Source organism: Mustela putorius, unplaced genomic scaffold (assembly GCF_011764305.1).
Source record: "Mustela putorius furo isolate JIRA1106 unplaced genomic scaffold, ASM1176430v1.1 tig00537227_pilon_pilon_pilon, whole genome shotgun sequence".
Classification (NCBI taxonomy): domain Eukaryota; kingdom Metazoa; phylum Chordata; class Mammalia; order Carnivora; family Mustelidae; genus Mustela; species Mustela putorius.
In genome coordinates, this window is record NW_025422368.1 from 45,597,593 (window position 1) to 45,623,305 (window position 25,713).

At 34.4% G+C, this 25,713-nt stretch overlaps 1 protein-coding gene and 1 pseudogene across 1 annotated transcript in view; both read right to left on the bottom strand.

The window, feature by feature from the left end:
* The window catches only part of ZFC3H1 (zinc finger C3H1-type containing), a 54,527-nt gene that overhangs the window by 27,158 nt on the left and 1,656 nt on the right, over positions 1-25,713 (bottom strand). Inside the window, exons 2-12 of the mRNA XM_004752430.3 lie at positions 20,874-21,290; positions 13,215-13,279; positions 10,071-10,269; positions 9,607-9,830; positions 7,673-7,796; positions 5,650-5,747; positions 4,051-4,260; positions 3,703-3,867; positions 2,367-2,504; positions 1,633-1,754; positions 898-1,047 (exon numbers count right to left, since the gene is read on the bottom strand). Coding sequence (XP_004752487.1) covers positions 898-1,047; positions 1,633-1,754; positions 2,367-2,504; positions 3,703-3,867; positions 4,051-4,260; positions 5,650-5,747; positions 7,673-7,796; positions 9,607-9,830; positions 10,071-10,269; positions 13,215-13,279; positions 20,874-21,290 — 1,912 coding nt within the window. The remainder of the gene's footprint in view (positions 1-897; positions 1,048-1,632; positions 1,755-2,366; positions 2,505-3,702; positions 3,868-4,050; positions 4,261-5,649; positions 5,748-7,672; positions 7,797-9,606; positions 9,831-10,070; positions 10,270-13,214; positions 13,280-20,873; positions 21,291-25,713) is intronic.
* LOC123390099 lies at positions 3,395-3,543 on the bottom strand (annotated as a pseudogene).

Here is a 25,713-nt window from a genome sequence, read left to right on the forward strand (position 1 = left end):
TGGGGACAGATGTTACTATACTGTGGTGATCATTTCATACAGTACATAAATACCGTATCATTATGTTGTATACCTGAAACTAATATAATAATATATGTCAATTATACCTCAACAGAATAAATAACTTCCCCAAATATGTGAATGAATTCTAGGATTCATTATGTTCATCTTGTGAGGTTCTATTTTTTTTTTTTTTAAGATTTTACTTATTTGATAGAGATCACAAGTAGGCAAAGAGGAAGGCAGAGAAAGAGGAGGGGAAGGAGGTGGAGCAGAGAGCCAGACGTGGGGCTCGATCCCAGAACCCTGGGATCATGACCTGAGCTGAAGACAGAGGCTTTTAACCAACTGAGCCACCCAGGCGCCCCGAGGTTGTATGTTTTCAAAGTTTTGAAACACCACTCAAAACACAGTGATTTCACAAAACGTGTTAAGTTTAGGATTGTAACTTAATATTCACACATTCATAACACCATATTTGATGATGTGTATTATTGAACACATCAGACTGGGTAATGACTCTCTCCAACAAAGCAGCCCACCTTTAATAACAACAATATGGTTCCAATGAAGGTATTTCAAAAAGATGTCAAAGTTTTAAAGAAAATTCCAAAACAAAGAGTTTCATACATGTTTTTAGCAATGAATAAGCCATGTGTATATCTGAAGGGAAACAAATCTCCTTTGAAGTCTTGAAATTTTCATTTAAATATTAATACTATTATTTTATATAAATATACAATTCAATAAAATGATAGTCTTCTATGGTTTTACCAAGTATGAAAGAATCTGTAATCATATAGTATACTTTTTATGACATACAGCCACAAAAATACATCATTCTAATACAGGAACATTTAAATACATACCAATATTTAATCAGATAAAGAGGCTCACCTATGTTTTTTAAGTTTTGCTTCTGCATCTGTAACCTGCTTAGTAACCATTGCTATTCTGCCAATCCCATCAATTTCCACATCAGAGTTTCCTGGGGATGATGAACTTGTCTTCAGCTGATCTGATTTAATCAAACGCTGTTTCTCTCTACTAAAATAACCAATAAAGGTAGAAGAATTATACCAAGAAATAAATTAAAATTATTTATCTTCAAAGCTCTATTCTATTTCATAAAATAAAAATATTAATCATATTGACTAATAATGATGACCAATATGCATGACCAAGCTGGCATTCAAAGTTGAAAGTCTGCGTAGCCTGAGTATAGAGTTGTCAAATCACTATGTTGTACACCTAAAACTAGTGCAACATTATGTGTCAACTACACTTTAATTTAAAAAAAGAATACTGCTGATTCTACTAAGTATTTTTTCAGCTTTACTGAGGTATAACTGACAAAATGATATATTTAAAGTGTAAAAATGACTTAGTGTAGTTCTCTTTTATAACAGCTTTCATCTCTTCTCTAAGCTGTTTATATCTCAGTGCACCACTGTATTCAAGTCTATAAATGATTATCTGGCTCCCCCTTCTGTGAGTTATAAAAACATTAAGTCTGGATCTTGGATAAAACCAGCACCACTCATCTCCCAATGTCAATAAACTGTATAAAGACTAAGTTAAGTACTGAAATAGCACATACCTTTAAAGCTAATTACAAAAAATGCTACTCACTTGGCAATCTCTTCCTTTAACAATCTATATTCAATCTTCTTTTCTTCAGGCAAAGCTTCAGGTGTTCGCATGGGATCATTTTCTTTTTCAGATTTTGGAGGTACTTTCGGTTTTGAAGCTTGCTAGAAAATAGTTAAAGTCAACCAGATCAACAGCTTCCAAAAAAAACCACTGAGATTTATACTTCACAATACAACCCGGTACACATTTATGTAGTTAGAAATAACTGAATAACTTCATAATTATTTTCTATTTCTTTTCTTAAAACAATGCAGCCTGTTAGCAACAACTTAACTGTATGATCCACTAAATTTACAGTTTTAAAATAATTGAACTAAATCATATGTAACCTACATACATATAGTAAAAATAGGGGTAAAAGTTATATTTAGATTTTATGTTTAATAAAAACTGTTTTCTGGTAATGTGATACAATTTTCAAAGCAATATATTTCTTTAGTACAGAGGACAATTATCCACTCAATTTTTACTAGTTTGAAAAAGGGACTAGTCAGTTGGAAAAAAAAAAAACAAACGGATTTTTGATAGATAAATCTAATTAAATTTGCATATTCTTCACTCTGTAAAGTCCTAAATAACACAAATACTTAAAATATTTCCACAATTCAATATATTAAAAATCTAGACCTCTAAGGTCTAATTTTTGGGGGAGGAAAAGAAACCTTTAATGACTATCAATAAATCACCTTTTAATCTTTCATTATTGCACTGACCTCAGCAGTTCGTCTTGCTTCTTTAATCATGGACTCCAATCCACCAAAAACACTATTTGTTGACTTGGAAGCCTCTCCATCAGACTCACTGTCATCTGAATCATTCAGTGTTACAACTACTGACTTATGCTTTGGAAGCTGCAAAAATAATATATTTGTTTCTTCTGATGACAAAAGTAACTATTTTTTCTTGGTTCTACCCCCAACTAGATGTGTTGCATTGGACAAGTCATTTAATCTCTTGAATTTCAATTCCTAAAAATAATGGACTCCAAGTAGAGACAGTCTATGGTTTCTTATGGTTATGCTGAATATCTAACTTTGTCACACTTCACCAATACAAGTTATTTACCCACCACATAAAATACTCTATATTTTCTATATTTCTAGAAATTCCTATGATCACCTTTCCATTAAGTTTTATTTTCCCCAACTTTCTTTTTTTTCTTTAATTACTCTGGGGCGGGAGAGGGGGGGCAGAGGGAGACAGAGAAAGAATCTTAAGCAGGCGCTCTACCCCACAACCTTGAGATTACAACTTGAGCTGAAACTAAGAATCGGATGCCTAACCAACTAGCCATCCAGGCACCCTATTTTCTCCAACTTTCTATAAAGAACCATAATGCCACCTAAGTTAGCTATCTTACCAACCAAACAAAAAATTAATAATTCTATATAGTTACTGACAAAACTTTTTTGGGGCTTTTGTGGTTATATAGAGAGGGTAAGTGGCCAAAACTGGTTTACCTAACTGAGGCAAGATTTCAACTTGGCTTTGGCTCCAATTATTTTATTTCAAAACCATTGAAAAACAAGGTAAAAAGAAACTGTCATTTCAATTTCTTTAATGGACATCAGTAAACATCGTAAATAAATCCTGCCATTACAATATAATCAATAATTGAAAAAAATACTAGCAAACATAAACAAAGGTGAAAGAAATAAAAACTAAAAGTAACTCTAGAACAAAGAAAATCTGAGTGGATTAATTTATATAGAAAAAAATGAAAAAAAAAAAAAAAGGCAAAAAGAAAATGCTTCTCCAAAACATTATCACTAACTCTAATAGTTTTCAAGCAAAGAAACTGCTCCCATTTCACTATTAATAGTTTTCAATTAGCAATAATCGTGCCTCGGATAAACCTCATTGGCTACGATACTGCCACTGCGCAAAGCTGCCATTTCACTATTAATAAATCAAAATTGTTTTTACTTATATATGAATATATGTAACATATTCAAATGAACTAGGAGTTAGGGTATAAGACAGCAGCAAAATTTCATAAAAATTTCTCACAAACTGTTTAACAGAATTAATTATGTTGCTTTTTTTTACCGAGATCACAGTTCGTGGAAGACGAGGTCCTCTGTGAAACTTTGGATTCTGTATTCTAGGCTGAGATACTGTATTAATACTGACTATCGATAGATTGCTTCTTGGCACAGGCTGTGAATTGTTCAGAACTGGAGGTGAAGGTGGGTCACTGTTACTGGATGTTTCCTAAATGAGGAAAAAAGAAATATGAAACATTACTAAATAAAGAAATTTCTGTCATCGTGAAATGTCCTGAGTAAATCAGCTTCAGACTTATCATTACTCTGAAAGGCCCAATGAAACCCAGAGAAAAGCAAAGCTAAAACTAGGTTCAAGTGCACCACCTAGAGGTTCAGGCACCTAAATTACCTCTGGCTTAAAAGCTCTTTTATTTGCAAGAGACTTAAGGAGCTCTTCTCTAAGCAGCATTTCTTCCTCCTCTTCCTCATCTGCAAAAGGTGGTTTTGGAGGCTGTTCTGGATCTTCAGGCGGGAGAGGTGGTAAAGGTGGTAGAGGAGGTAGAGGTTCAAGAGAAACACACAAGCCTTCCACATAAGGCTGGCTCAAAGGTGGCATAGACTAGTTTTTTTAAAAGAGAAAAAAATAGTAATTACAGCCAAATTTTATAAATTTCAAATATTTATCTCTGGAGCAACATTAAATTTAAAAAAGATAAACTTTAGGTTACTACTTTAATTGTAAGCATAAGTGAACTAAGTGTCACTTAGTAGATCTTAAAACTAAACCAAATTCAATATTCAACCATAAAAAGTGTAATTTTTGCAAGTAAAAAAAAAATTTTTTTTTGAAACATCTAATTTATGAACTTCAGGGTAATTATACAAACTTCTCCATTCCCCTTATTTTCACTCAGCTTTCCAAAAGACAGAAATCAAAGTTTACAGGGTCTCTTCTCTAGATAATTACCTGAAAACAAGTGAGGATACTGAAAACCAAAACATATGATAGATATTTAAGTTAAAAAAAAAAAAAATTAGGCACCAAAGGAATTCTGGAAAGAGTCCAGAGTATCTCAAGAACTATCCAAAAGAATCTCTTAGATGTTTGAGTAATGGTTTCTTAGAAAGTACTTATGAAGAAAACTAAATTTATACAAATATCGGAGTTCAGATATATTTTTGTTCCAAAGAACTGCCAGAATTTCTCTCGGCATTTAGTTCATCTATTTTCCATTTCCCAAAAGGAAACATTTCAAGCAAGAAGGGGAAAAAAAAGTTTTTTTTCATTCTGTGCTCTCAGATTCCCCTCACCTTAAGCTTCCAAGGAGGACACCAGATGTCCACCTAGGAACTGTGAAATGACAAAGAACCCATTAACCTACTGAGAGATCCGACTTGGTCTGTAGGTTCTTTCCAACTAGAAATAACCTCAAAACTTTTACTTTATGATTCTCCCACTTACTTTTTTCTTTCTTTCTTTTTTAAATGAGGGCCTGCTGTACTCTTAAAAAGAAGCTGGGGGAAAAAGAAACTAACTTCTACATACAACGTAACATTCTTTAGATGAAATTTCAAATTAAAAATAACTGTACTCATCAAAAGAGGAAAAAGGAAAAGAATTCATTTCTGAAAGTATCCTAATGCACTTAAGCCCAACTGCCAAAGAAGATAATGCAAAACAGCAGATAATCTTATTCTGCTTTAGAGTAAGTTTTTGGAATAGCTACCAGCTGAGAAGTAAAATGGAAACATGCTAAGTACTGAAAGGAAGTACACATAAGATTAAAAATTAGCTATGAAAAAAATCTCCAAATGGACAGCCTGCCAATATTTAATTAACTATTTATTCTATAGGTTTCAGAGCTACTAAATTTTGGTAAACAATTCTACTTTAAGCTCTCTTTAAATATTAACTACTTTTAGTTACATACCAGTTTTTCAAAACAAGTTAGAAAAGACACAAAACAACAGTATAATTTTCTTAAAAATCACATCAATTCACACTTACAGAAACCTGAGGTGGTGGAGGCAAAGAAATAGACGGTGCTGGAGAAAAATACCCCAGGGAACATTCAGAGAAGAATGGTGGCTGCACCGGTGAAGGGGCTGTAAAAAATGTTAGGAGTTTACAAACAAATATACTTTGAAAGGAATAAATTAAGATTATGATATGCCTGAAGAAATACAAATACATCTATCTAAACAGAGTGCAAATTAGTATCTTTAACCTCCATGAGACCTCCCTACCCATTCAATAGTGTCCCTTGTCATCAGAAAGCCAGCCTTCCAACTTAAGTTGACAATTAGTGCCTTAAAACATTTTGTTCCACTTCCAATCATCTTCAGGAAAGAGAACAAGAAACACAAGAAAAATACTTTTTTTTTCTTTTTTACAAACTATTTTTAAAGGAATAATAAAACAAAAAATTCCTGAATTTGCTGAAGTGTTCTAACCAAAGGACAAACAAAAAACAAACCACTAATGTGGTAATTCCATTCCTCCCTTTATGTGGAATGAAAAAATGAACTACTTAAGTTGTATAGAAAGCAAATTGCAGGAATGAAAAGAACTGCTTCCTGCTGTATTTATCAATTAAATGTACACTCTGTCACATTTAATAATTCTGAAATAGTTAGAATCAATGCCTCTCAATGAAACTGTTAGCATTTTTCTCTTCCCTGGTAGCAGATAAAAATAATCATGCATTTTACCTTCAGTGGTTTCTTAAGTCAGTGAAATACGGCAGATTGGAAACTACTCTTGCTACCCAGTAACTATAATCCTCAGGTAAAAAAACTAATGCTTCTTTATCCTAGCTGTCTCACAAGTCAATATGGTCATTACCCACATGATTTATATGGTTAACTTGTGCCTGTATGATACTAGTTGAAAATTCAATTGGCCTTTAGAACATTTTACTTCTTAAAAATAAATACCGGTAGTGAATATAGCAAAAAGCTATAATTTGACAAAGGTGAGTAAAGAGTACATTCTCTACTAATTTTTTACAAAAGTTTTTAAAAGCATAGTATGTAAAATTATTTTATAGAAACAAAGTATTAATAATATTGTTAATACTTGGGAATACAATGAAATATCTTGAAGAACCTGGAAGCAAGAAAACTTAATACTGACCAAAGAGAGTTAAATTCTGAAATCGAAACATAATATTCTGAAACAAAACATAATATGAAACAAACATAAGCCTAAAGAGTAACCAAAAAATAAACACTTTTGGTAAACATAACCCAAATCATATAGATTTTTCTGTTTCTGTCTAGACACACTAAAGTAAGATTCTCATTTTGTTTTGTTCTAACAATATGACCACAGGGAGCAAAACACTGATGATATGATCTTTCAAGTAAGTGTTCCAGTTCCTAGAATGCCAACTGCATTCAGTTATCTGCTTGTTTTACATGTTTTAATTAGTGAGAAAATAGGTCTCCCACAGAATCACCCCTGAATAGCAACTAAAGCAAGTCTCCAGCCCTCAAGAAGAATCACATCCTACAATATGCAATCTAACTGAACATTGCCCTGAGCAGTTCTAACCAGCCCCTACCGAGATGCCACTAGTAGTACCACTTACCATTTCCAAATTCCTACAAAGTAACATCACTGGAAGGAGAAAGGAACCCAAGAACACGGAAGATTTTTTTTCCACTAAAGCAGAAATTGTCTATGATATAAAGATAACTTGAGACGAAAAAAAATTTTTTTTTATTTAAAAGCAGTGTTCTCATCTTTCCCACAATCTTCATTTTTAAGAACAAACAGTTAATAGCAGACTTTAAACACTGCCTTTTTATTTAAATGCTATCTAGAAAGAAACACCTGAAAGAAAGGTTAATATTATATATTTGAGGTTTGCTTTCAAAGTATCTCCACTAAATGTCTACGGTTACCCAATTCACCAACTAACATCACTTTCATTACACATTTCTTTCAAGCTTTTGGGTAGCTTTATGATCATTGTCCATTTATGAAAACTTGTGAATATGTGAATGTTTCCAATTTGGGCTCATACCTGGAGAATTGGTTTCACTGTCTGTATCCATAGCAACTTCTTCATAGTTATCGTACTGATAAATGCCACCTCCACTATCAGTAGGTTGCTTATCTAAGGATCGTCTTAGGTCAGGATCTGAAGACTAATAACACAAGATATTTTTCAGTTTCAAATCATTTTCTGTCTTAGTCTATTCTTAGGCTAGAAATTACAAAACAATGGACAGTTATCCTCTAGGTAACAGCATCAAAAATCATATTCCTCTATAAAATAAGATGACACCAAGTTCCTGAACACTTAGAGCCTCTCTGTATGAGAAACTGGATGAATAAATTCAAGTTTTCTGCCTTCAAGACTATATTTTAGAGGCTCCGTGGTAGCTCTGTTGATTGAGCATGTGACTCTTGGTTTCAGGTCATGATCTCATGATTGTGGGATCAAGCGCTGCACTGGGCTCTGTACTCAGTGCAGAGTCTGCTTCAGATTCTCTGTCCCTTTCCCTTACTTTCTCTCTCTCTCTCTCTCTAATGAATAAAAATCTTTTTTAGAAAACCCTATATTTTAAAGTATTTTGAAAAAAATACATTAACATCTTAGTTATGAATACACTGATGACAGCTGCAAACTAGAAACTCTTAGGTGATGTGTCTGTGTGTAGTTTTCTTTTTGTATTTCTTACATTTCATTCAGAGACAGTTTATAGCTAACAAAACTTAACCAGATTGGTAAGAGTAATGTGCAAATACATACTTTTCTCTTTAAAAAGATTCTAACAAAGTACTCTTTAGAAGTTCCAAGTATTATAAATTGCTTGCTTAAGCAAACCTAATTTCTAACTCCTTAAAATTAAAGAGCTCTTATTCTTTAATATCCCTCTCTTCTTCAACAGTTCATTCACAAGCATAATTTCAAATCTCAAAATCCTGAAATTTGTCACTGATAATATATCACAAGATTAATTATTAAATCTCCAGTTTACTGCCTGACACCATCCATAATAAACAATGACAATCATTATCAATGACACTACTTAGTAAAAGTTTACAAATGCTAAATAAGTAACTAAAATAAGCACAAGCACTAATGCTATGATGACTTAACTTTCTTTAAAATAGTCCATACCAATTAGTCGTGACACACTTTTAATTCTACAATACTAAATAAATGCTAAAAAAAAAAAAAGAAAAAAAAGAAATTCTGCCCCTATACTTAGGGTATGGCCATTTTCCAGATAAGTCCTCACTACAATTTAGTAATCCTATTTTTTTTTTAAAGATTTTATTTATTTATTTGACAGAGAGACACAGCAAGAGAGGAAACACAAGCCAGGGGAGTGGGAGAGGGAGAAGCAGGGCCAAGCAGGGAGAAGCAGGCCAATCAGGGATCCTGATGCAGGGCTCGATCCCAGAACCCTGAGATCACAACCCGTGCCAAAGGCAGCCACTTCATGACTAAGCCACCCAGGCGCCCCAGTAATCCTACTTTCATCTAAAGAGAAAGATGAAAAAGCCATAAGGAGACTTCGCTAACCATACTTTTTATTTTTCATTTCTTCTATTTCTTGTATCTACAACAATAGAAAACTCATTCTTTTTTTTTTTTTTTAATTTATTTATTTGACAGACAGAGATCACAAGTAGGCAGAGGCAGGCAGAGAGAGAGGAGGAAGCAGGCTCTCCACTGAGCAGAGAACCCGATGTGGGGCTCGATCCCAGGACCCTGGGATCATGACCTGAGCCGAAGGCAGAGGCTTTAACCCACTGAGCCACCCAGGCGCCCCAGAAAACTCATTCTTAATTATAATCAAACCTCCCTCTTTCCCCCAAAAGTTGTTAACAAGTTCTATTGAACACAAAAACTCTACACTTTTTCTTAGTTGACTGTATTTATGAAGATAATAAGGACACTAAAATTTGAATAATGTTTTGACTTTATATTTTTACACTCTTTACCTTACTTCTTGATCTCCTCTTCCCACCAACCAATTTCATGAATCGATTGTACTGCTCTTCCTGATTTGAGAGATCTCGAATTTTTCTGATTTCTTCTTCTCTTTTCCTTCTCTCTTCTTCTTCAGCTTGTTTCCGCTGATCCTCTTCTTTCTGTCTTTCCTGTTCTTTTTGTTGTTGTAGTTTCTTCCATGCTTTTGTTTGCTGCTTCCTTAATGCTTGTTTAGCTTTAAATAAAAATACAGAAACATTGGTATCTATTAGAACTTTCTAGATAAAAGAAAAGAAGAGCTTTATAATTTATTTTCATTGTCATTAAATCAAATATACAAATGCTCCTCTAAGTTCTGTTTATATAGGACTGTCCCCCATTCGGGGCCCTAGAGTTCCCAAACTCCAAACTTTCTGAATTAAAATCAAAACTGTATTGATATATGAAATCAAAAGAATTTGACAGAAATGATCACCTGTAGTGCTAACTTTTTTGGCTGAATGTGTTTTCGTACTGGTTTTAACTTTTTGCTGTACAGTTTTCGTCTTAGTCAACTTTTCTTTGCTTTCCTTCATCACCTGCTGTTCTTTTTGTTGCCATTTTTTACTGGCTGACTGAAGAGCCAAAAGACGAAGTTGTAGTTCTGACAGTTCCTCTTCATCTTCACCAAGTTTCTTTGAAAAAAGAAATAGTTGTAACTTTTTAGTTTAGTTTTATTATTTGACTTTAAACATCTCACCAAGTCAAACCTTTCCAAGGATCAGAATTTAGTTGTAAAGCAAATACTTAACAGCAATATAAGTAAAATAAGGAAACTGCACTATTTACCACAGCCCTACACCTCCAATCCCTATAATACAGACAGATCAACCTGTGGAGGGTGTGTGTATATGTAAAAGAGTTAGAGGGGATGAATACAACTGATGGAATAGTATGATGCAAAAGGGAAGTTAAGTGTCAGAGATCAGCATTTAACTGAGCCTCCCAAGCAAGAAAGTAAAAATCTGATTACAGCAAATGCAAAAAGAAATCCACCCAGAAGAGGTCAAGAATGAAGAATGAAGTGGTTCCATAAACATGTGATTTATTGTTTTACAAGTAATACAGAGAACAGGTACACTGAATGTCAAGATTGAAATTTGCAAACTTTTTAACAAAATATGTATTTTATAATTCTTTAGATTTACTTACTTTTAAACAATATATGTTCTAAAACTATTTTGAACTCCCAAGACTTTCCTACAGGGAAGCTAAAACAGGAAAACAGGTTAAGGACAAATGTTTGGAAGCTTTTTTCCAACTGAAATATCTTAAATTTTTTTCACCCTACCTTTTTTTAAGGTAATTTTTAAAATCTATTCTCTACATTTTAGCTAAAATATAATTGAAAATGTCAGGTAAACTAAGCACAGATAATTTTTTTGAAGATTTTATTTATCTGACAGAGAGAGAGAGAGAGACACCTCACAAGTAGGCAGAGAGACAAGGAGAGGGAGAGGGGGAAGCAGGCTCCCTGCAGAGCAGAGAGCCTGAGGCGGGGATGTGGGACTCGTTCCTAGGAACCTGAGACCTTGACCTGAGCTGAAGCTGAAGGCACACGCTTAACACACTGAGCCACCCAGGAGCCCCTAAGCACAGATTTTTAATTGAAGTACATGGATATAGTGGGGACAGACATATTTGGGAGTCCTCTGGCTTCCCCATGCTTTGAAATTAAATGCAAAACTGTTTTTCTTTTATGCATATGTATAAAAAAGGAGGGAATCAGAAGAGACTAAGAAACTAAGACTCAAAAAGATCAAGGCTCACTTACCTAATAATCTTTGCTTACACATGAATTATAATCACATTTGTCTAATATCCAATTAAATTACTTAACTTCTTAAGATACCTTAACCATAAAGAAAACAGTGGGTACTTCCTACTGGTTTCACTCTACTATGAACTATTATAAATGCCTAACTGAATTGCCACCACATATTTCAGTATTTCAGTTTATCCAAACCAGGCTATAAGTACCCTTTCCACTGTTGGGAAATATATGTAACAAAGGAGTTGAAAAAAATTATCTTTTTTTAACTCTAAGTCACTTAAACATACCAAATTCTACTACTTGGTCCTGTAGTTCTAGAACTGTGCTATCCAGTAAGGTGGCAATGAGCCCCATGTGGCTATTTAAATTTAAATTAGCTAAAATTGAATAAGAAATTTAGTTCCTCAGCCACACTAATCACATTTCAAGTGCTTAAAAGCCACATGTGGTTAATAGCTACCATATTGAAAAGTGCAAATAAAGAATATTTCTATTATTGTAGAAAATTCTATAGGATAGTGCTGATCGAAAGCATTTAAAATAAAGCTAGATCATCACTGTTCCATGGAGACTTAAAAGTCTTTGATTACTTTTTGCAACCACTCCTTTTGGAATAAAAGAAAGAAGTTACTCATTCAGTCATACAACTATATCCTACTTAAAGCTGCTACCTGATCAGCAAGATTACTGAACCCCATTTAACTCCTAGCTCTTAACATTTAAGTCCTACATAATTTCAGGTAACTCACTTAACCTATCCATATAAATCTTCCCTCATTTGTAAACCAAATAATGTCTCCCTAATTTATGAAGTTATTTTAAGGACATTAAAAAATATATATACATGCAGACACATATGCATGTGTGTGTGTGTGTGTTTGTGTGTACATGGGTATATGTTGTATTATCAATCTTAAATTCAGGATCATCTCTTTTCTAAGGCTTCTAGGCTCTTTGCTTCATTTTAATTTACTCATAAAAACTAACTGAAATCTTAAAAGAAGGAACTGAAGGTATTTCAGATCTCTAATTCAACAAAGAAAAGGCTTGGGCTATTGAGACCTACTACATGTCAAACACAGTGCCAGGTGCCTCTGTACTTTATTCTGCTCAACCTGGCCACGATCCAGAGAACAGATGATACCACACTCATTCTGTAGAAAAGGAAATCAAGGCAAGCAAAGGCAAAGAGCTGGCAAAGTGGCAAAGAACACTCAGCTATTAAGAGGAGCTAGAACCGAAGAGCAGGTGAAGGTCTAACTCCAAAGATTTCCCATACAGGATAATCCCCCAAAAGCAGGAAAACAAACTCTCTGGGTGAAAATTAAAAGTTTCAAAAAACTAACAAAAAAGATCATCTATGGATATATATAAAAAACACTTCAATTAAATTCAATTTAACTGAACCCAGCACAAAGATACTGAAGGACATCTCTCCAAATTTTATCTTTAAGATTTATGTCCAGGGCGCCTGGGTGGCTCAGTGGGTTAAGCCGCTGCCTTCGGCTCAGGTCATGATCTCAGGGTCTTGGGATCGAGTCCCACATCGGGCTCTCTGCTCTGCTTCCTCCTCTCTCTCTCTCTCTGCCTGCCTCTCCGACTACTTGTGATTTCTCTCTGTCAAATAAATAAATAAAATCTTTAAAAAAAAAAAAAGATTTATGTCCAAATGGAGGTAATGATGAAAGAAATGACATAAAAGAAATGAGTAGAAAGCAAGACAGAACCTTCTTTCAAAAGAACAGAGTAAAGCAATATAAGAATCAGTCTTACAGAGACACCCAATTCCAGAAAGCAGAATCTTACCTTTTCAGATAGAATGTCTGAGGCACTAATTCTTCTTGTTATATTTTGTTCTTTATCTTCTAATCCTTTAAAATAAAACAGCATACTTTCAATACTCCAAAAAACAGCTATCATCAATTTAAAATAAAATGCTGTATGATATTTAGTAGTAATTATTTTAAGAAGTCTCTCGTTTTCAGAATCACTAAGAAGGAAAGAATTCTATTAGAATGAAAATCTGACCAATCTGACTTTTCATATCAGCCTCATTTCTAAAGTTATCAGGCAAAATGATTCAAAATATTAAAAAAGTTAAAACTGTACTTTGATAAAAGGACTAAGAATTAAAAGTAATTATTTCAATAACAAAATTTACATTAAGTTGGCAGCACCTTATGAGCACAAATCTACCTTAAAAAACAAGTATAAACCATAAATTTCAGACTATAAATCTAACTTTACACAAAGTCTATAAAAGCAGGTAATTGTTTAATTCACCAAACCTGTAGTTAGACACTGTCCTACCACTGTTATGGGTCTCTACAATATAGTTATTTCAATTCTGACTCAATACTTCCAAGATCAAAATTGGTTTTTGCAGTCATGCTGTATTTTAAAAATTATTATCCAGAATTCTAAACTGAGCTAAAGACAATCATCAGGACACAGGTGGTAGTTAAAAACCATGTAATGAAGAACACCCTTGGAGAATGGAACAGAGGGCATTCGACAGTTGAGCAAATACAAAGGAAAACTTCAAAAAAAAAAAAAAAAGGGAAAATCAGAAGGTTGTAAGAAATTCTAGATGTGTATGGTATTATCGAAACCCCCAAATTTCATATTTATCAAGAAGAACATCACTAAATATAGTAGATATGTCTACTCCCTAGAGAATATTCTCAACATTGTGGCCTGAATGGTCCTTTGAGAATATAAATTAATTATACCAGTTCTTTTGCTCAAGATCCTGCAGTAGTTCACATTTCATTTGGAATAAAAAACCAAGTTCTTATGAAGCTCTATGTGATCTACCCAACCCATCATCTCTGACTTCTTGTCTTCCACTACTCTGCACCCCCACTCTCTTTTCTTTAGGGACAAGGCCTGTTATTCCTCAAATATGGCAGGTACTCTTCTGCCTTAACAGTAGTTATTCTAGTTTGTTGATTCTCAAACTTTACCAGGTATTAGAATCAACAAGAAGGCTTGTTAAATACAGATTCTTGGGCCCCACTTCCAGGGTTTCCAATTCAGTAGATCTAGGATAGGGCCTGAGCATTTGCATTTTTCTCTTTTCATTTTTTTTAAAATTTTAAACAATTTTTATTTATTTGAGAGAGATCGCACATGTGCTAGAAAGAGAGATCGCACACATGAGAGCGAGCTAGCACAAGTGGGGTCAGGGGCAGAAGGAGAAACAGACTTCCGGGCTGAGTAGACAAAGGATGACAGGCTAATCCCCCGGACTCGGGGATCAGGACATGAGCCCAAGGCAGCCTTAACGGACTGCTTAACCAACTGAGCCACCCAGGCACCCCAGCATTTGAATTTGTATCAAGTTTCCAGGTAATGCTGGTCCAAGGGCCAAAGTGAGAAAATCAATACTCTAGGGGTACCTGGGTGGCTCAGTTGTTAGGCATCTGCCTTGGCTCAGGTCATGATCCCAGAGTCCTTGGACTGAGGGCTGCATCGGGCTCCCTGCTCAGCAAGAAGCCTGCTTCTCCCTCTCCCCCTGCTTGTGTTCCCTCTCTCACTCTCTCTTTCTGTCAAATAAATAAATAAAATCTTAAAAAAAAAAAAATCATTACTCTAGCTATTTATTATGTGCCTAGAAAAGCTCTTCCCTCGCATATCAATTTGGATATTCCCTCATGGTCTTCAAAGCCTTTTTAAAAATCCCACCTTCAAATTCAGGCCTCTCCTTATTACTAATTAATACTGCAATCTATATCTGCCATCCCTCTACTTACCCTGCTATACTTTTTTCCATAACTGTTTTTTACTAATCATATTTATTCTCCCCCCTTTCTGAAACACAAACCCATGAAGGCATAAATTACTAATCTGTTCATGGATAGATTTCCCAAAGCCTGAAATAAGGTGCTCAATTTCTGAATCAATGGAAGAATGAAATAAAAAAATGAAGGAAGATTAAAATTAATTTTGTAATTACTTCAAAGTAACTCTGCCCTGACTAGTTTCAGTGAAGAGCAGAAAAGCAGATGGCGTTGGATTGAGAGGTAAAGTGGAAAGTCAGCCTGGACCAGCTTTTCAAGGAGTCTGGTTGAAAAGACAGAGGTTAAGGGAGACTACAGACTGGGAGAAATCCAAGAAAGTGATTACATTTTGGGAAGGAAAATGCAAATATGTTTATACTAAGAACCCCTTAAGAGAAAGTGGTTAAAGATGAATCAAAATAAACAACAGACGGGGCAAGGTTTCAGAGAAGGTAGAGGTCAGAGCCAGGAATACAGGTTAATATGAAGTGGCCATAAACAAAAATGAAATGAAGTGAAAATCGGTACAGTTATAAGTTTACAGTAAGAAAGTGAGAAACTGAAAGCTGAGTCAGATCACCTGAAATAGGAGGTACACCCATAGGCTGAACAATAGGAATAATAGGAATAGGAGTAAAAGCCTGAAAAAAATAATAAGGTTTAGAAGAGTTGTTGAAAGAAATGGAAAAGCATTTCCTAAAAATGCTTAAAAGTTTAAATGCTTGATGGCAGAGCTGAGAGTCTTGCTGAGGACTGGGGAAAGCATACAGTAGGGGGTGGAGAGGATGCATATGAAGAAACTAACCAATATAATTTATTCAGATAAAATTTTAGCTTTTTCGGTTTTCTTCCAACTCCTCTTCCTTACTGCTGTCAGTTACATTTCTAAAACAGATACCTGATAACATAATTTTCCTATTTAAAAATATCTGATGTCCCACCTGACATTTAAGAAAATCTATATTCCCTAGCCAAGACATTCAAGGCCCTCTGCAATGTGATTTCAATCTACCCTTTTATAAATTTATATCCAACTCCTCCAAGAAACATACCATATATCCCACACTGCCCCCATTTCAGATCAATCTCAATTAGCCTTTAAAAGTTCTCTGTGCTTTTTATCTGCTCATTTGTTTCCTTCATACTTCCCAAGTTGAAAAGACTAATTTTTTGAGCCACAAATCAAACATTTCCATCACTATGAAAACTTTCTAAACCCAGGGAGACATATTTGATCCTTTCCCTGTATTACTGCAGGCTTTCATACATAACTCTTATACTCTATAATAGTTATTTGTGTTTTTTTTCTATCCCACTGAGTTATACTTTTTGAAATTTCCTACCTGGAATCATGGTGCTAAACTGAAGAAGAAAAAACATGTTCCTGAGAGTATGTAACCAAAAACAGTCACCACTCAGGTTTGCAATACAATGTACACATGGAAGGCCTTGAAAACTTCAAATATAAAGCGGTCCCAGAGCAAAAATATAAAGCCTGGCAGTGGCAAAAGCAACCACTCTCTTGGAAATTCATCTTTGCCCCAGGCCTCAAAAAATTCCCACAAAAAAAACTGAAACTAAAATAAGCACCTTAAGAAACAAAAAAGGAAGAGAAAAAGAAAAGAAAAAAAAATCACTAAGCATTCAAGAAAAGGTATCAAAAATGGAAACCAGAAATGAGACCCATAAAAAACTGAGTTACTGAAAATTAGCAAACAAGGGAAAGAAACAACTAAAGCAAACCTATGGTTAACATGCTTAAAGAAATAAAGATAAATTTGAAAAAATAAGCAGAAAAATCTAAAATTGACCAAAGTAATTTGAAAAAAAAAAAAAGCTAAAATAAAAACTGTAACTGAATTTAAAATTCAATAGGTGAAATTAAGACAAATCAGACACAGCTAAAAAGAGAATCCATGAACTGAGAGATGCATCAGAAGAAATTATTTAGAATGGAGCAGATTTACAGAGAGATATAAACTTAAAGGAAATTAAGAGAAATGGAAGATAAAGTAAGATGATTTGATATACATACATACATAATTCTAAAAAAGAGAATGAGAAAACATTTAAAAGATGACAATCTTTCAGAATCAATGAAAATAAGAAGCACAACAAATTGCAAGCTATTCTGAATAAAAAGAAATCACAATCAACACATCATAAACTGCAGAATATCAGAAACAGGGGCGCCTGGGTGGCTCAGTGGGTTAAGCCGCTGCCTTCGGCTCAGGTCATGATCTCAGGGTCCTGGGATCGAGCCCCGCATCAGGCTCTCTGCTCAGCAGGGAGCCTGCTTCCCTCTCTCTCTCTCTCTGCCTGCCTCTCTGTCTACTTGTGATCTCTGTCAAATAAATAAATAAAATCTTTAAAAAAAAAAAAAGAATATCAGAAACAAAAATTAGATTTTTAAAGCAAGCAGAGAAAGAAGATAAATTAACTTCAAATTAGAAACTATTAAGCCTGACAGCTGACTTTTCACCAAAATCAATAATGGAAGCCAGAAAATATCTTTAATATGTTGAGAATATAATTAGCCAATCCAGAATTCCAAACCTAGATCGCCTCTCGGCCTTTTGGCTAAGATCAAGTGTAGAATTCCAACCCTAGAAAATTATCTTTAAAGAAAGGGCAAACAGATAAGTTTTCTATCCAGCAGACACATCTAAATTCTAAAAGATGTCTTTTAAGGATAAAAATTCTAGCCATAGAAAAGTGAGCGAAGAAAGTGTTAAATTATGAGCAAAGATAGGCAAATTACTGGCCTTTGTACAGGAGAGGATAAAGACCTTGATTAATTTTAAGCACTGATAAGAAAAATTCATGTTACAATTCTGAAAGGAAACAATATGAGACAAGAAACTTAATATCTAACTTCCAAACCAGTAAAAGGGAAAAAAAATTGTAATTGGGGAAGGGGGGAACACAAAAGAGGCATGAAAGAAAAAGAAAACAAAAAAAATCCAACTATCAGTAATAATGATAAATGCAAATGAGCTATATTATAATAAAGGACAAAGACTGTCAGACTAAGTTACAAAAGAAATCTAGTTCTATACTATATACAATTGACATTTGAGACTTGAGAATATGGAAAGACTGAAAGAATGGAAAATAATATTCAAGGCATTTATACTTATTGAAAGAAAGATGGTGTTAACTATTGGCATAAGATAAGTCTTTCAGTCAGAAACATAACTAGAGAATAATGAGTCAATCCTCAGCCTGAAAGTATTTAAAACAAAAACTGAAAACCATAAATCCACCACCATAGTGGCTGATGTTAACAAACCTTTCAGAAATAAATCAATCAGATCAAAAAATGAATAAAGATGTGAACACACAAAGAACACTTATAAAAAATCAACCATACAATAAAGCAAGTCTCAAATAAATATGACAATATCTATATTCTCATTCTTTCTCTAATAGCTCCTTCTCTGACAGTATGGTTGACTTAGAAACCAGTAACAAAAACTATAAAGAAGCTTCATGTTTGGAAGTTAAGAAACATACTTCCAAATAGTCTACAGGTCAAAGAAAAACAAAAATTAGGAAATATTTAGAAATGTGTGGGAAAAAATTATATATCACAAACAGCTAAAGTAAAAACTTCAAAACCCAAACCAATCTTAATAGGAGAGAGACTGAAAACTAACAAGTTTTTTGTTTTTGTTTTTTTTAAGGTTTTATGTATTTATTTAACTGAGAGAGAGAGAGAATGAGAATACAAGCGGGGGGGGGGGAGATAGAGAAGCAGGTCTCCTGCTGAATAGGGAGCCAGCCCAATGTGGGGGGTCAATCCCAGGACCCTAGGATCATGACCTGAGCCAAAGGCTTATTAGCTTAAGGGCTGAGCCATCCAGGCACCACCAGTTTTAAAAGCTATGTACTTATTTCTAGGGAAACTAAAAACTGGGGGATATCATTTATAAATGCTGCAAATAATAGAAAAGTGAGATACTTTTTTCTTTTTTAAGATTTTATTTATTTGAGAGAGAGAGAAGTGGGGATACAGGGAGAGGGAGAAACACACCCTGCTGAGCAGGGACCCAGGACCCTGAGATCATGACCTGAGCCAAAAGCACTTAACCAATTGAGCCACACCCAGGCACCCCAAAAAGTGAGATTCTTAAGAATTTTTTTTATAGGGGCACCTGGGTGGTTCAGTGGGTTAAAATCTCTGCCTTCGGCTCAGGTCATGATCCCAGAGTCCTGGGATCGAGGCCTGCATTGGGTCTCTGCTCCTCAAGGAGCCTGCTTTCCTCCTCTCTCTCTGCCTGCCTCTCTACCTACTTGTGATCTCGGTCTGTCAGATAAACAAACAAAATCTTAAAAAAATAATAATAATAATTTTTTTAAATAAATTTCACAACTTACAGGAATCAGACACATTACTAGAAAAATAAATTTATCTAAACTGTATTAACCAAAAATAAAAAGCATGAACAGTTAATAGTATAAACCTCCTCAGAAAAAAATTCCATCCAGACCCAGACACTTCTACCAATAATATCTACCAAATAATCCAGGACCAATTCTTAACTTTATTCTTGAGAATAAAGAAGAAACCATTCCCCAACTCATTTTGACCATCATCATAACCTTATACTAGAACTTGGCAAGGAAAAAGGAATAAAAATTATAGGCTCTTAACCCAGATAAAAAAATTCTAAATAGCAAATCTTTATTTGTGAAGACTTTTTACTGCCCCAAACTGGAAGAACTCAAATATCCTCAAATGGAAATGGGTAAACAAATTGTACCATAACTATACAATGGCACATTCAGCAATAATGAACTAGTGATATATACAACTACATGATGAATCTCAAATACATTATGCTAACTAAATGAAGGAAGCTAGAATCAAAAGGCAATAATACTGCATGATTCCATTTATACGACATTTTGGAAAAGGCAAAACTATAGAGAATGAAAACAATCAGTAATTATATGGTGGGGTGAGGGAGGAAGGGACTGATTACAAAGGGGCATGGACAATCTGTGAGAGTTAACAAAACTGTTCTAGATCTTAATTGAGGTGCCTGGCAATGGTTACCCAACTGCCTGCATTTATCAAGACTTAAAGCACTACATGCTAAAAAAGGTAAATTTTACTGCATATAAATTATACCTTCATAAAAAATGGAAAAAATTTAACAAATCAAATCCATGATGTACAAAAATGACATAATAACTACCTGGATTTATCCTAAATACACAAGAGTAGCTTAACACTACAAAATTAACTAACACAATCTATTACACTAATACATTTAAAGAGGAAAAATAAGATGTTTTTCTCAATGAAGAAAAAAGATGTGATAAACTTCAACATCCATTCATCCTGAAGATCTCAAACAAGGAAAAGGAAGGATAAAAACTTTCTACCCAACAAAGGATACCTCCAAAAAATCTAACATCACAAATATCCAAAGCATTTTGTAAGTTAAGAAATGAAGGTCCACTGATACACTTATGTTAAAAATTGTATTAGAAGGACAAAAAGATCAGATTGTAATTAAATCTATCATTACTGAATATGTCAATGTAGAAAGTGCAAAAAGAATTCACAGATAAAGTATTAAAATCATTTCAATGAAGCACACTACCAAAATAACTAGTTACCTCATCGAGAAAGAAGAATCTTAGTACTAACTGAAAATTTTAATTTCATTACCTTGACTAGGTTCAGTAGTGTCAGATTTCAGGGAAAGCTGTTTTGTTCCATCTTTAACTTTTTTCAACCGGTTCTTATCCCCTGGTAAAGTCAATTTTTGCCTGAGTGGTTTTAATTCAAATGCCTGAAAAGTTTTGACCTGTGTTTTCTCCTCAGGAGCTACTTCTTTACTTGGGTCTTTTGTAATACTGACATTATCAGTGCTTGTTTGGTCCTCAAAGTTCAATGTTTTAGCATCTTCCTGCAAGTTCTCTTCTTTGCTACTCAAAGCTAGTTTTTCATCTTTATTGATGCATTCTAGTTCCAACTGTATTTGCTTATACTTCAAAAGTAAGTCTTCAAAAGTTTCTTCTCCACAGTTTTCACTTTTTGATGAATAATTTTGTTTTCTTGATGGAGATCTTCCAAAACTTTTGGCTGAAAAGCATATTAAGGAAACCAGCTTCTGCAGATTTTCCAGTAAATTTAATAAAAACTCATTAGGTTATAGATGACTTATCTCCCTTTTAGCATGTATTTCAAAAAAGACGAGTTAGTATTTTTAATTACTAAATTAATTTACTGTATGCCCAATTTCTTAATGTGCCTGTATTTCAAATTTAACAAGTAACATGTGCCTGTATTTCAAATTTAACAAGTAACAATACAGAACAATCCACTTAGAAAATCACTGGTATCAGTTATTATCAGCAGTACCTACAGGTATTCCACCTAATTAGGTTAGGGCAGCATTCCTTCCATTGTTATCAGGAAAGCCTATATAAGCTGTATCTTAAAGATTCCTTTCTAAAGGAAGAGAGGAGAAATAGAATGGTTTGTCAGATATGGGTAATTTACATTTCAGATAATGAGGAGGAATTCATTTCTTCTCAAGTCTCAAATTTAAAAAAAGAAGGTAAAAACACTGACAACCAATAGTTAAAACTAGTTTATAAATAGGAAGCATTTTCTTAAAAACCAAATACCTAAGAATCTTGAAGCTCAAGTATACTAATATGCAACATATGCACAACAAAAAACGAGGGAATTACATTATTTTTTAAAAAAGTAACTTCCATAGTATTCAAAATGTATATCTTATAAACTAATTTGTCTCTGAAGATAGGGAATAATACTACCAAAAAATGTTTTCCTCCTCTAACACAGTGATACATCGAACATAACTTTCTCCTTAGAAATAAATGGCTACAAAATTCCAAACTATAATTTTTACTCAAAATAATTCACACTGGCAAAAACTGTTACACCTCACTTCTCCAGCCTACAAATTAACAAGATTTAAAGACAAGTACTTTATGTGACAATATGTCATTTATGGAAACTGGCTAGGATATCATTACAGTTCCCTAAAGATGGTTCCTCTGTTTAACAACCTACAGTACCAATCAACCTTCAGATATTTTAAAATTTCCCTGATGACTAATAGAAAGAATGGGAATCACCACCAAATTTTTTTTCACCACCATTAACTCCAGAAACTAAACTAGCATTACAACTGAAAATCTTAACAGTTCTGCAACAATGGGGCACCTGGGTGGCTCAGTGGGTTAATCCTCTTCCTTCGGCTCAGGTCATGATCTCAGGGTCCTGGGATCAAGTCCCGCATCGGGCTCTCTGCTCAGCGGGGAGCCTGCTTCCCTCTCTCTCTCTCCCTGCCTCTACTTGTGATCTCTGTCAAATAAACAAATGAAAAATCTTTAAAAAAAAGAAACCAGTTCTGCAACAAAACTGTTTTAGTAAACCTCTGATTCTGTGACCTAAGCTCTTCAGAGGCAAGTTTCTTCAAACAGTATTAGTCAGTCTCTCATAACCTGTCTTAATTCTTCAACCAAACAGAATCTGGCTTCTGCCAGCTGAGTTTGTTTATCCACCATGTTTTCAAACTATTTTACCTGACTTCTCCGCAGCTTTGGACACTGCAAACAACTTCTCTCTTGGCTTTTCTAACTCCACTCTTTTTTCCCTACATTCTATCTTCCTTTAAGACATGACTCCTTTCCAACTCCTATAATAATGGTGTTCTCACTATTTAGCCTCTTTCACTTTTCCTTTTGAGCATTCTAGTGCACTCCTGTATTTTACGTAATACAAGAAGTTTGGCCTCATCATAGATATTCTGGGTCTTATCTTCCACAAGCCATCCCCTACTCTGCTGCTGAACTAATGTATCTAGAAGACAAATCTGATCAGATCTGTCCCCTTGTTTAAATCTCATTAAGAACAGAATCCAAAATACTTACAATGGTATACAATGCCTTCATTTGACCTGTACTTCCTTTCCAATCTCACATTTCCCCTGTTCAATTTATGCACAGCTTTATATTTAGGTTGTTCTGTTCTTCAAACTGACCCCAATCTAAAATTCAAATGAACCTCCTATCTGAAGCCAGAGCATTACTTGCTCCCCTCACCATTATATACTTTATACATAAATTCTGCAATTATCCTCATCTACACATCACTTTTCAATGGAGCCATCGAAAGGCAGAACCAGTGATTTAAAAAAAATAAAACTGAAGACTTTGACAAGATTTGTAGAGAGAAAAGATTCAATACACTAACAGAAAAGACAGATAAATGAGGAAAAGCAACGGAGTTACAACTGTAACTAATCTCTGTCAAGGCTAAATAAGATCTCCTATTTCTGTCTAATACAGGACAACTAGGATGAAACCAACACTTAGAGAAGATTTAATTTTAAACTAGTTAAGATGTAATTTCTAAGTGAAATCTGGTTTAAAAAAAAAAACTCTTTCCAACTGCAGATGAAAATGACTTTCTACTGATGAGAGACACTGGCCTAATTATGTTACCTCTCATATTAGAAAGTTTAAAACAGTAATCAACCAAAGGAAACATATGCTAAGAGGGGTTGACAAAGTGTCTATCACTAAGAAAAATTTTAAATGAATGATAATGGAAATAAGTGCCACATCGGAATCTGTTTTTTGTTTTGTTTTTTTTTTAAAGATTTTATTTATTTGTCAGAGAGAGAGTGAGCACAAGGAGGCAGAGTGGCAGGCAGAGGCAGAGAGAGAAGCCAGCTCCCCACTGAGCAAGAAGGCTCCATGTGGGCCTCAATCCCAGGATCTTGGGATCATGGCCGGCCGGAGCAGAAGGCAGCAGCTTAACCGACTGAGCCACCCAGGTGTCCTGAGTGGTTCATTTTATTTCTTTAAAGCTGCACCTAGCTTACCTTAATCATTACAGAAAAATAAGTCAAAAACAAAAAAACAAAGAAACAAATACTACTACCCATGTTACTTCACTTCTAGATTATGGAAATGAACCACAGTATATCCCTTATTCTTTCTTTTCTTTTCTTTTTTTTTTTTTTTTTTGGAAACTCCACCCCCAATATGAGGCTTGAACTCACAACCCCAAGATCAAGAGTCACATCCTCTACTGACTGGCCTAGCCAGGTGCCCCACAACTCTTATTCTTTTTTTTTTTTTTTTTTTTTTTTTTTTTTTTTTTTTTTAGATTTTTTTTTTTTTATTTATTTATCAGGGGTGGGGGGGAGAGAGCAAGCACAGGCAGACAGAATGGCAGGCAGAGGCAGAGGGAGAAGCAGGCTCCCCACCGAGCAAGGAGCCGGATGTGGGACTCGATCCCAGGATGCTGGGATCATGACCTGAGCCGAAGGCAGCTGCTCAACCAACTGAGCCACCCAGGCGTCCCAACTCTTATTCTTTCTTAAAATAATTATTTATAAAATAAAACTGTCATTATTGTAAGTGCACAGTGGATATACGAATAAGCCTGAATACAGTCTTGGTATTAAGGAATTTAAATTAATAAAATTTTGTATTACAAATTTTGTTAGCTCACATTATATAAGAGTAGCTGAAAACTATGTTTTCCTTCACAAATTCTTACAAAGAATACCACCTCTAGGATGGATTAAATGAGCAGAGGATTAAAACAACCATCCTTTTCTCAAGTGCAGCATCTATAGAAAAGAAAGAGCAAGAGAGCTCATTTCTGCTAAGTTACTACAGAAATCGGATTAGATATATCCCTGTACATTTTTCACATCATACGCCTGTTTATTAAAAGAAACATATAAGCTTAACAATTAACAAGTATACATATGGCAAAGACCGAACTGGTATTGAATGAATGGGCAGAAAGAAGGCAAAGGCAGGAGCTAAGCAAATTCCCTCATCACCACCTTCTCTAATACAGATTAAATGAAGAAAAAACTCTGCTCCCAGAGTACTTTATACGTATCTCATTTTGAAGTTTTTACATTAAACTATATATTTATTAAACTATATTTACTCACATCTGTCTCTCCAACACAAATTCTAAGCTTCCTCTTTTATGTTCTTAAAAATATATATATGTGCTGAAGCAGCCTCTTTTTAGAATCAGAATCAACAACTAACAAATCCTTCATTAAAAAAATATCTTGGGCAGAGTTCTTCTTTTGAAAGAACATCATTTATCTTTTTAAAAGTTAAATCCCTACTTGATTTTCTTTGAAACAATACTAGGTGCTCCTAATCCAACTTTTGGTTGCAAAATTAAGTTTTTTCGGGGCACTAGCACCAGAAACTGCCACTTTGTACCTAAACTTAAAAACATTTCTTGCCCATTTGTTATTCTGTCATCTGGAAAAGACCATTTGATCCTAAGTATTCTATAAAAATAATGTTGAATGTCTCCCAAACAAATGTCATTACATGTTAAGTTTCATACATAATATGTTAAAAAATCAACATACCATAGAAATTACAACCAATAATAACTGTACTTATGATTTTTATGCAGTTATCATGAAATAAAACCTAGGTCTACAAAACCCATCATAACCTAGCAAACCTTCAGATGACTG